Source organism: Mustela erminea, chromosome 1 (assembly GCF_009829155.1).
Source record: "Mustela erminea isolate mMusErm1 chromosome 1, mMusErm1.Pri, whole genome shotgun sequence".
NCBI lineage: Eukaryota > Metazoa > Chordata > Mammalia > Carnivora > Mustelidae > Mustela > Mustela erminea.
Window position 1 is genome coordinate 67,548,002 of NC_045614.1, and position 12,448 is coordinate 67,560,449.

At 38.7% G+C, this 12,448-nt stretch overlaps 1 protein-coding gene across 6 annotated transcripts in view; it reads left to right on the forward strand.

The window, feature by feature from the left end:
- Nucleotides 1-12,448, forward strand: part of FBXL2 (F-box and leucine rich repeat protein 2) — a 151,834-nt gene that overhangs the window by 85,113 nt on the left and 54,273 nt on the right. For 3 of the 6 annotated variants that reach the window (XM_032303064.1, XM_032303197.1, XM_032303268.1), the window contains exons 3-5: nt 433-487; nt 989-1,063; nt 6,671-6,765. In XM_032303064.1, the coding sequence (XP_032158955.1) occupies nt 433-487; nt 989-1,063; nt 6,671-6,765 (225 nt within the window). The remainder of the gene's footprint in view (nt 1-432; nt 488-988; nt 1,064-6,670; nt 6,766-12,448) is intronic. The other 3 variants (XM_032303140.1, XM_032303321.1, XM_032303395.1) reach the window with 1 other exon arrangement.

Sequence of the window (12,448 nt, forward strand, 5' to 3'; positions counted from 1 at the left end):
TCAGACATCTGAACCTGTTTGGTACATCTATTAACAGAAGAGGAGTTTGTACCATGTGCTAGGGACATTAGAATTAGAAGGATTTAGCTCTCCCCAGGCTTAGTGTCTAAGAGATTAGAGAGTTGGATTTTTAATAGAATAAATTATGATCTACTATCCCACGTCCATGTCATAGAACAAGTGACATAAAAGTTTAACAGGTTCTTTTTTTAAGGGGATTTGTGTAGTGAGTCTAAAACAGCTTTGGAACATGTGAACATTTGATATTTCACAGTAGTGTTGCAGAATTATAGTGAGCTTGTGTATTTCAAATTGAGGAATCTTTAAAAAAAACTTATATCAGGATGGTACATTAGATTTTATCTTTCAAGTTGTAAATATCCTAAAATGTTAATACCATCTCATTTTTTTGTTTTTCCCCTTCCTTCCTAGAATATTTTCCTTCTTGGATATAGTAACTTTGTGCCGATGTGCACAGATTTCCAAGGTAGAGTATTAACCAGATTTTTATCAATCAATAAATATTGAGTTTTATTAGAATGAGTTTTAGTTTTAGTTCAAGCAAGCAGTTAACTTTTTTAAATTTAATGTTTTTAAGAAAGTGCACATGTGTGTCTGTGCACTGGTGGGGGGAGGGGCAGTGGAAGTGGGAGAGAGAGGGAGAGTGAGACTCTTAAGTAGGCTCCAGATCTAGCGCAGAGCCAATGCGGGGCTCAGTCCCACGACCCCAGGCTCATGACCTGAGCCAAAATCAAGAGTTGGATGCTTAACCAACTGAGCCACCCAGGTGTCCCAAGCAGTTAACTTTAAATGTCATCTTTTACATTTAATATAACATGGTGTTAACTTAATTCCATATTTGACTGTCCACTTAATGTATATCAGGAATAAAAGTTTGGAAATACAGAGGTTGAATCAGGACTTCCATTAACAGTCTCAGTGTATCTCTTTCACCCCCATCTCTCCTCCTCTGCCTCCCGCACCCTAGGCCTGGAACATCCTAGCCCTGGATGGAAGCAACTGGCAAAGAATAGACCTTTTTAACTTTCAAACAGATGTAGAGGTAAGTTAGCTTTCTTTTAGACAACAGACTTTTTAAAAAGATAAGTAAACTGGTCACTTTTCCTGCCTTCTTCTTTTGCTGCATTTAGATTTAATTTTTAAAAATATTTTATTTATTTATTTGACACAGAGAGATCACAAGCAGGCAGAAAGGCAGGCAGAGAGAGAGGGGGAAGCAGGCTCCCCACTGAGCAGAGAGCCCGATGCGGGACTCGATCCCAGGACCCTGAGATCATGACCCGAGCCAAAGTAGAGGCTTAATCCACTGAGCCACCCAGGCACCCCTAGATTTAATATTAAGATATCAGAGTGTAGGAGAGAAGGAAAAAAATCTAGAAGGTATCTATGTACATCAAGACCAAAATTCTGCTTGTATTTTGCTTTGGCTCTGTATCAGTAACAAACTACTTTCCCTCCTTGTTATGTCTATAGCCTTGGTATTGCCGCTTAGCTTTTTAAAGCCCCGAACCTGCATCATTAACACCCAGTTCAGTGATTTAATCTTAGCAGACTCCTGACAAATATTTATTGATCTGAAAGATCCACTGAGAATTCTAATTCAGCATCAAGAATGGAGAAATGGCAGAAGAATGAGTCGAGGAGTGAAGATGGAGACCTGGGATATCACTGCAGCTCAGCCACTTAAGCCATATTCTCTCTCAGTTCTTCAGTTTTATTGTCTATAAAATAAAGAGGCAAAAAAAAAATCCTCAAAGTGTTTATAATTCTAGGATTTTCATGTATTTACCTGGAAATACGTGAATATCCCCATTTAAGAGTGGTAAGCCTGACCAAATGAGAAAAGTTTATTTTAAAACAACTTTTAGATTAAATATCAACTTATAATGAAAAAGAAAGAGGAAAGTAATCTTCACTGCACACAATATTTAGCTAGACTGGGATGCTTGGGTGGCTCAGTCCATTAAGCCTCCTGCCTTTGGCTCAGGTCGTGATCCAGGGTCCTGGGATCGAGACCCGCACCGGGCTCCCTGCTCTGCGGGAAGCCTGCTTCTCTCTCTGCCTCTGCCTGCCACTCTGCCTGCTTGTGCACTCTCTCTCTCTGACAAATAAATAAATTTTAAAAAAATAATAATTATCTAGACTACTGTATTAAGGGTGTGGAGATTCTGAAGTTTATCTGCCCAACGTTGGGAGAACCTTATTCATTTCTCGTTTAGCCAATTCAGTTGTAGTCATGGAGTTGTATTTTAATCCAGTTCCTCATATAGCATTTTCATCAAGTGTTTCTACCAAAGTGTATGTTTTGTGTCTTTTTTTAATGGATAAGGAGATAATCATGCTTAACAGTGAGATGAGCCCAAACAATTTCCTCTGAGTTATTTAACCTCGTGTTACCTTAGAAGAGTTAATGATCAGTTGTGGAGGCCCGTCCCCTCTTTCTCTAGGTTACCAGCTGGAGAGTGTCTGATCCCATATCAAACCAGTGGAGCAGAGCACCTGCAGCAAGTGGGGCCGAGCATAGGGTTTCCCACTGTGGGTTTCCTCTCATGTTGTGTTTTGAATTGGGAAGGGTCAGGAACCTCAGGGCTTCACACCCAGCCTGAATACATAAGCGCTCAGTTGCTGTTTTGGACTGTGGTCCCTGGATTAGGAGTTCTTTAATGCTCTTTCCAGGCTTAATAGCAGTGATTCCACAGTGCCCCATCCAAACATGCTGACCTGTGATTCTTCTTCAAACTGATAATCTCTAGATCTTTGTTCATTGTGTTTACTTAGTGATGCTGAGAAGCACATTAAATTCCAAAAATTGTGGTCATTTCTGCTCACCAAAGGAAAGTCGTTGTTTTTTAAAATTCTTACAAATTATTATTTTTGTGGCTCTTACTGTCCCCTCAGTTTTCTTTGATGATTTTCCCGAACTATACAACTTTTTGAAAGGCATATTTAAAACTTTTAAATTCAGATTTTAAAAACTACTATTTCAAGTAAATAGCACTACCTTGTATATTATTTGATTTCAGAATTTTAGCTTACAGCCGATCATAGCTATATAAATACATTGTAGAAAGACTTAAGAGTACTTCCACTAAAGGAAAGACGAGTTTATGGGTAACCATTTATATAAAGAATTACATATAAAAAATTTTTGTTTAAAATTTTATTTATTTATTTGACAGAGAGAGTGAGAACAAGAGAGAAAAAGAGAACATGAGCAGGGTGAAGGGCAGAGGGAGAAGCAGACTCGGAGCCTGATGCAGGACTTGATGCCAGGACCCCAGTCAGTTTCATGACCTGAGCAGAAATCAGATGCTTAACCAACTGAGCCACCCAGGTGCCCCTACATGTGAAAACTTAAAATAGATAGCACCATATTAGTATTAGTCTAGCCTAATATTATTTAGTTCCTCTTTCGGGGCTAACAACTTGAATCCAGACTGGATTATGAATCAAGTGTTGGAGCCCCCTGTGTTCTTTAAATAGGACCCATTGGATACTCACCCCAGGAAGCATTCCATGGATAAACTGATCATCTAAAATTATTTCTTTGGGATGAAAATGATGATTTATGGGTATGTTAAGAGAAAGAGAATGTACCAAGGTTCAGGATTAATATACTAACTATTTACTATGTGCCTGGCACTATTTAAGTAGCTTACAAATATCCATTTAATTTTCTCAAAAATACCATATTGAAGAAACTGAGGCACAAAAAGCTTGAGTAACTTACCCAAGGTCATTCATCTAGTAAGAGGAAACAGTAGGGGGATTCCTGGGTGGTTCAGTCAGTTAGAAGGAAACAGTAGGTACCATGAACACAATGTGACTGTTGTGTTTCAGAGAGAAGGTAGAATAAAGCATCCAGATGACAAGTGTACATTTTGCCTTTCCTTGAGCATCACTCTTTCCTGAATCAGTGTTGTTACCCTGATGTTTAGGCATTTTCCATGTCTTTAAAAGTTGGACATTTTTTGTCAGTGTCTTCATGGTTAATAAAGATTCCACCAAGCCAAAAATAAGAAATAACCAAGTAGCATGCTAATCTAAAAGTTATAACTCCTAAGGTCTCTCCATTTAGGCCTTATTTTTCTCGAAAGCTGTTCATTCCAAAATCTATCCTATCATACTATCATCATCATTCAACATACTATCTAAATGGATAATACACAGTTATTGACTTGAATTTTGCATTTGGAAACTCTGAGCTCATTTTTTCTTCATTGGAAACAGTACAGCAGAAAATTCTGAATGTAATTTTTTTTTAATCTGAGTACCAAAGCTTTTACTCCAAAGAAAGGAAGAATAGAAAGCTTATATAAATGTAACCAACTTGAAATGGAGAAAAATATGTTGTGTACCTCATCTGTAGATGTTGGTATGGAGGGGTTTTCACTGTTTTATTTTTTACTTAAATGTTTATCTTAGATTTCCAAATTATAAGCTTCCCTACCTCCAGTGACAACCATTTATTAACTTAGGAAATACTCACGAAAGCATAAATAAAGCTGCTAACAATATCAGAGTGTAGATTTTCATCTGAAGATGTTAGCCAGGTAACAATATGTGTGAGCCTTGCTCCTGTGATCTTGTGGTTTGATGTGTCCTAGTGAATGCTTAGTGCTTACAGTTCAGTGTCAAGATTGCCATGTTAGAAAGTGAGGATAAAAAAAAAAAGTGAGGATAATAGCTTTTTTTTAAAGACCCAAATGGTCCTCTTTCAGTATTTCCTCCCTTGTGGAGGAGGAGTAGTTGTGCAGCCTTTAGAATCAAGTAACTCTGTTAGAACTCTAACTCACTCACTAAAGGGTAACCTTGGCAATTTGACCATTTAATTTCTTTATTTGCTAAATGAAGCTTTGAATCCAGTCTGTTAATTGTCAGGATTCTCCAGAGAAAAAATTAATAGGGTCTGTATGTATACAAACACAGAAATTTATATTGAGGAATTGGATCATGTGATTATGGAGGCTGAGAAGTACTAAGATCTGCAGTCAGGAAGCTGGAGATTCAAGAGAGCTGATACGGAGCTCCAGTCTGACCTGTGCACCAGCAGAGCCCATGGGGTAGATTCCAGTCTGAAAGCTGACAGGTTCCAGACTTAAGAAGAACTGATGTTTTTCTGTCCCAGTCCAAAGGCCATGAAGGACCACTGTCTTAGCTCAATCAGTCATGCATGGCGAGTTCCCACTTACTCAGCCTTTTTTATTCTATTCAGGTCTTCACTTGATTGGATGAGGCTCACCCACTGCAACTTTTCTTTCTCTATTGATTCAAGTGGTAATCTTATCCAGAAATACCCTCACAGACTCATACAGAATACTGTTGGGCCAAGTGTTTGCATATCCTGTGGTCCAGTCAAGTTGATGCATCAGATTAATTATCAAATGTTCACCCCTTGTCAACTTGGCACCCATATGTATCACCTTAAGCCATACTTAATCTCCAAATAAAGAAAATAACAAGGTCCAAATTCAACCTAATGTGGTACAAGTATCCAGTGTACAACCAGAAACACACTAACTCCTTCCTCAGAAGAAGAGAGAATGTCCTTGAGTGTTCACTCTTCTTCATATCCTGTATCTTAAATAGTATGATATAGAATTAATGATACTTAAATACTTGATATGGTGTCAGTACATCTTATTTTACATAAGGGAACAGAAGAGGAAAGAAAACAAATATATTGGCTTTACATACACACATACTCATAACAAAATAAGGAGAAGCATTCATGACAGAGTTTTCATTTCTCTAATTGGTTGCATGATGGTAGTTGATATTTTCAACTGTCTTCTTCTACTCCCCATTCTGTGCTCCCTTCGCAGCAAGCACCTCAGCTGGTCATGGTTCTCTACCTGGTATAATAACCCAAATCATCAATCCTGAAGTGTATGGACCATTGGTAGTCCTGCCTGGATTGATTTGTAGTTTTCCATTGACTTGAATCACAGTGCATGGTAATGTAACAAGAGATGACCTGAAAGATTTGTATTCTAGACATACTCTTCATTATCTCCATTGTGGAGTAGTAGACCATGAAGTTGTTGGGAATAGTAACTGAGCCATAATAAGTACAAGAAAGTGTTAAAATCGTGCCCGAAAAAGTGAAAGTGCTTTATCAGTGTTCATTTTTTTTCTTTTAATGTATCTGCCAGTATCCAGCCAAGTTTCCTATTTCAAAGCAAATATGTTTATAGGTGATTACTAAGGAGCATGAGGGGGAACTTTTATAATACATTTTCAAACTTTTAGAGTGGTAATGTGTAGCTAAAATAGAATTTGGTTTTTTGAGCAATGTTGTTTTAGATTGCTGCTTAGCAGCCAGTGTTCCCACAGCTGACCTCAAAAAACCTTGCAACTGGTGCAGTAGCTCCGAGCCCTGAGTAGGGGAGGCCTAGCTCCAGGGTTAAAGCTGCCAAAATAAAGTGCACTAAGGTTTGGTGGTTTTTTTTGAATACTTAATGCTTTAATTGAAAACATTTTTCAATGCTTGCAGCTCCTTTAGGAACAGTGGAGTGTTGGAGGAATGCTCCAAAATGGCTTCATTACACCTGGAAAAAATATATTCCATTTCTAAATTTCAGGTTATCATGCTGTTAGATAAGCAGCATGAAGAATGATATTTTTTTCTGACTCTTTTTGATTCCAGGGTCGAGTGGTGGAAAATATCTCCAAGCGATGCGGTGGATTCCTGAGGAAGCTCAGCTTGCGAGGCTGCATTGGTGTTGGGGATTCCTCCCTGAAGTAAGTTGAATCCACAGTGACTCATTCTATCATGGCAGCTTGTAGCTACCTTGTTGTCAGCAAAAATATTATGTGCTCTTCCTCTGGTAAATTCTTTCTATGATAATTTGCATAGAGAACTAGAAGAACCATGACTTGGGAGTCAGCAGGCCTGGGTCAGGAATATGACTCTAGGACAAATTATTTCACCTCTTCGAGTGTCCACTCTCTTCTACAAAGTGAAGGCGCCTGTAGGTGCTGCATGAGAGTGCCATGGGTATCACGTAAAGCAACGTATATAGAGTACCTGATGTGTAATAACATAATAGCTGACTCCGCTGTGCCTTTCTTCATTTGCTAATCTTCTAGTTTCATTCTCACAAGGGTGACTGTGTTTTTATATATTATACTACTGAAAATAATCCTTCCAAAAACTCCTTTAGCACACCTGGAATTTTGCTTCCTTGTGATAGGATGTAATTATCCAATTGTATCCTATCCAAACAAATGGTTGCCCACCTCTTCCTGGATAGCCATTAGTTATTGGAACTATTATCAATCCACTGTTAAGGACATGTGCTTTTCTGGAGACAAGACATAATTAAAACCTTTATGTTTTGGGGGGTGGGGGGAGCAAGATGGCAAAGAAGTAGAAGACCTAAATTACATCAGGTCCCAGGAATTCAGCTAGATAGTTATCAAACCATTCTGAACACCTACAAACTCAACAGGAGATTGAAGAGAAGAAGAGCAGCAATTCTATGAACAGAAAAGCGACCACTTTACAGAAGGTAGGACGTACGGAGAGGTCAGTCTAAGGTGATATACAAGAAGATAGACTGCGAGGGGCGGGGGGGGACTGGCTCTTGGGAAATGAGAGAGCAGCAGAGCAGAAAATCAGAACTTTTAGAAGTCTGCTCCATGCAGGGTTGTCACCCCAGTAGCTAGGTGGGGGGTGGAGTCCTCACTGAGACAGTGTGGTCTCAGGTCCCTCGGAGTCACAGAAAGACTGGGGGTCCCTGAGCACGGGAGAGCTCCCAGGTATCAGAGCAGAGAAGCTGGCTGCAGAGATGGAGCCAGGGAGAGGGCTCTCCGCTCAGGGTTGCCATAAACCATGATCCACTTCACAGTTGAGCCACTACTCTTCAAGCAGGGACCCCACAAGCAGCAGATCCAGGGAGACTCACCTTCCCCTGGGAGGAACAGAACGAGAGTGCACTGCGGGAATCTGCTGGGTTTGGAGACTCCAAACGAGGCCTTGTGCCAGAGATAGAAATGCTTGGTTATAGGCCAGGTGAGTACATAGTGCGGCCAGAGACCAGGGAGACAGAAGTGATTGACTGCTTTTCTCTGAGGGCACACTGAGGAGTGAGGCCCTGAGCTCTCGGCTCCACTGGGTCAGAGACTCGGAGGCCGCCATCTTCATTCTTGTCCTCCAAAGCTATACGGAAAGCATTCAGGGAACAAAACTTAAACTGAGAGCACACCCAAGGAGATTGCATAGCCTGGCCCCTGGCAAAGGCTGTACAGTTCCACCTCAGGCGAAGACATTTGAGAATCACTGTAAAAGGCCCTTCCCAAAGAAGATCAGCAAGAACATCTGGCCAAGGCTAAGTTTACTGATAAATGAGAATTGCAAAACTCCAGCACTAGGTGAATATAGCACATAGAATTCATGGCTTTTTCCCCATGATTCTCTAGTCTTTCAAAGTTAATTTTAAAAATTTTCTTTATTTTTTCTTTTTCTATTTTTTAAAATTTTTCTTCTTTTCTCTTTTAACCAATGTCTTATTAATTCCTCTTTAAAAACCTTTTTTAATTTTCATTTTACAGTCATATTCTATCCCTTCATTGTGTTTAACCTTATTTCTTTTTATATATACATTTGTCTTTCTTTAAATTTGTGGTATACAGTTTCAAATAATAGACCAAAATATACTCTAAATCTAGTGAATGACGTGGTTCTAGTCTCCTGCCTGATCACATTCTCTTTTTTTTTTCTAAATTTTTTTTCAATGAACTTGATTGCTTTTTTGAAATCTTTAATTTTCACCTTTATACATCATATTCCATCCCTTCATCGTATTTACCCTTATTTTTGTATATATGTTTTTCTTTCACATTTTGAGAGGCAGTTTCTTCTAACAGACCAAAATACACACTAAATCTAGGGTGTGACTCTGTTCTGTTCACAAGCCTGATCATTTGTTTTCCTTTCTTTTCTCCTGGGTTTTGGGTCTCTTCTGATTTCTTTGGTGTATATTTTTCTGAGGTGGTTGTTACCCTATTAGCATTTTTTTTTCTCACTCTTCTATTATTCTCTGGACGAAATGACAAAACAGAAAAACTCACCTCAAAAAAAGAGCAAGAGGAAGTACCAACTGCCAGGGACCTAATCAATGTAGACATTAGTTAGATGTTGGAACTAGAGTTCAGTATGATGATTTTAAAGATCATAGCTGGACTTGAAAAAGCGATAGAAGATACTAGAAAATCCCTTTCTGGAGAAATGAAATAAAATCTAACCAAGTTAAAATCAAGCTATTAATGAGGTGCAAAAAAAAAAAAAAAAAAATGGAGGCTCTAACAGCTGGGATAAATGATACAGAAAAAGAATTAGTGATATAGAAGACCAAATGATGGAGAATAAAGAAGCCAAGAAAAAGAGAAATAATTACTGGATCACAAGCAGAGAATTTGAGAGATAAGTGATACCATAAGATTAAACAATATTAGGATAATTAGGATCCCAGAAGAAGAAAGAGAGAGGGGCAGAAGGTATATCAGAGAAAATTACATTGGAGAACATCCCTAATATGGGGAAAGGAACAGTTATCAAAATCCAGGAGGCACAGAGAAGCCACCTCAAAATCAATAAAAATAAGTCAACAGCCCATCATCTAATACTGAAACTTACAAGCCTCAGAGACAGAAAATTCTGAAAGCAGCTCTAGATAAGAAGTCTGTAACCTACAGTGGAGACATATTAGATTGGCAGCAAATCTAACCACAGAGACCTGGTAGGCCAGAAAGGACTGACATGATATATTCAGGACACTAAATGAGAAAAATATGCAGCCAAGAATACTATATTCAGCTAGACTGTCATTGAAAATAGAAGGAGAGATAAAAACCTTCCAGGACAAACAAAAACTAAAAGAATTTGTAAACACCAAACCAGCCCTACAGGAAATATTGAAAGGGGATATCTAAGCAAAGAGAAAGCCTGAAAATAACATAGACCAGAAAGGAACAGAGACAATATACAATAACAGTCATCTTATAGGCAATACAAAGGCACTAAATTCATATCTTTCAGTAGTTATCCTGAATGTAAATAGGATAAGTGCCCCCAATCAAAAGACACAGGGTATCAGAATGGATTAAAAAAAAAAACCATCGGGGCACCTGGGTGGCTCAGTGGGTTAAGCCGCTGCCTTCGGCTCAGGTCATGATCTCAGGATCCTGGGTCGAGTCCCACATCGGGCTCCTTGCTCAGCAGGGAGTCTGCTTACCCCTCTCCCTCTGCTGCTCCTCCCACTTGTGCTCTCTCTCCTTCTCTCACTCTCTGTCAAATAAATAAAATTCTTTTTAAAAAAATCAATATGCTGTTTATAAGAAACTCATTTTAGACTCAGAGACACCTCCAGAATTAAAGTGAGGGGGTGGAAAACAATGTACCATGCTAAAGGACATCAAAAGAAAGCTGGGGTGGCAATCCTTATATCAAACAAATTAGGTTTTAAACCAAAGACTATAATAAGAAATGAGGAAGGACACTATATCATACTTAAAGAGTCTGTCCAGTAAGATCTAACAATTTTAAATATCTATGCCACTAACATGGGAGCAGCCAGTTATGTAAGACAATTAATGACAAAATCAAAGAAACACAATGACAGTAATACAACCCCCTCAATGAAATGGGCAGGTCATTTAAGCAAAAGATCAACAAGGAAATAAAGGCTTTAAATGACACAGTGGACTAGATGGGCATCACAGATATATTTAGAACATTCCATCAAAGCAACAGAATACACATTCTTCTCTAGTGCGCAAAGAACATTCTCCAGAGTAGATCACATCCTGTGTCACAAATCAGGTCTCACCCAGAACCAATAGATTTGGAACATTCCCTGCATATTTTCAGACCATAGTGCTTTGAAACTAGAATTCAGTCACAAGAGAAAAGTTGGAAAGAATGCAAATACATGGAAGCTAAAGAGCAGCCTATAAAAGAATGAATGGGTCAACTAGAAAATGAATGAAGAATTTTTTGAAAGTCCATGGAAAACAAATGAAAATGAAAACACAACTGTCAAAAATTCTTGGGACACAGTGAAGGCAGCCATGAGAAGAAAGTATATAGTGATACAAGCCTTTCTCAAGAAACAAGAAAGAGGGGATTCAGGCAGTTGGGAGAGAATAAATGAAACAAGGGATCAGGAAGGAGACAAACCATAAAAGACTCTTAGTCTCACAAAACAAACTGAGGCTTGCTGGTGGGTAGGGGAGTAGGGATATGGTGGCTGGGTTATGGACATTGGGGAGGGTATAGGCCATGGTGAGTGCTTTGAAATGTGTAAGCCTGATGATTCACAGACCTGTAGCCCTGGGGCAAATAACACAGTATATGTTAATTAAAAAAAAAGAAAAGAAAGAAACAAGAAAGGGCTCAAATACAAAACCTAACTCTACACCTAAAGAAATTGGAGAAAGAACAGCAAACAAATCTGAAACCCAGCAGGAGAAGAGAAATAATACAAATTAGAGCAGAAATCAATGAAATAGGAACCAAAAGAACAGTAAAAATATCAGCAAAATTGGAGCTTGTTCTTTGAAAGAATTAATGAGATTGATAAACCCCTAGCCAGACTTATCAAAAAGAAAAGAGAAAGGACCCAAATTAATGAAATCATGAATGAAAGAGGAGAGATCACAACCAACACCAAGAAATACAAACAGTTGTAAGAACATATTATGAGCAACTATACACCAGCAAATTGGACAATCTGGAAAAAATTGAGGCATTTCTAGAGACATACAAACTGCCAAAACTGAACCAGGAAGAAATAGAAAACCTGGACAGACCCATAACCAGTAAAGAGATTGAAGCAGTCATCAAAAATCTCCCCCCCCACAAAAAAAAAGAGCCGAGGGCCAGACAGCTTCCCAGGGGAATTCTACCAAACATCAAAGAAGAATTAGTACTTATTCTCCTGAAACTGTAAAAAAAAAAAAACAGAAATGGAAGGAAAACTTCCAAATTGATTCCATGAGGCCAGCATTACCTTGATCCCCAAATCAGACAAAGACCGCATCAAAAAGGAGAATTACATACCAATATCCCTGATGGACACGGATGCAAAAATGCTCACCAAACTACTAGCTAAGGGACCCAACTGTATATTAAAAAGATTATTCACCACGACCAAGTAGGATTCATTCCAGGGCTTCAAGTTTGGTTCAACATCGGCAAATCAGTCCATGTGAGAAAATACGTTAATAAAGGATATGATACTCTCAATAAATGCTGAAAAAGCATTTGACAAAGTACAGCATCCTTTCTTGATCAAAACTCTTCAAAATGTAAGGTTAGAGGGTACACATATCACTCAATATCATAAAAGCCATCTATGAAAAACCCACAGTGAATATAATTCTCAATTCCCTTAAGGTCAGGAACGTGACAGGGCTATCCACT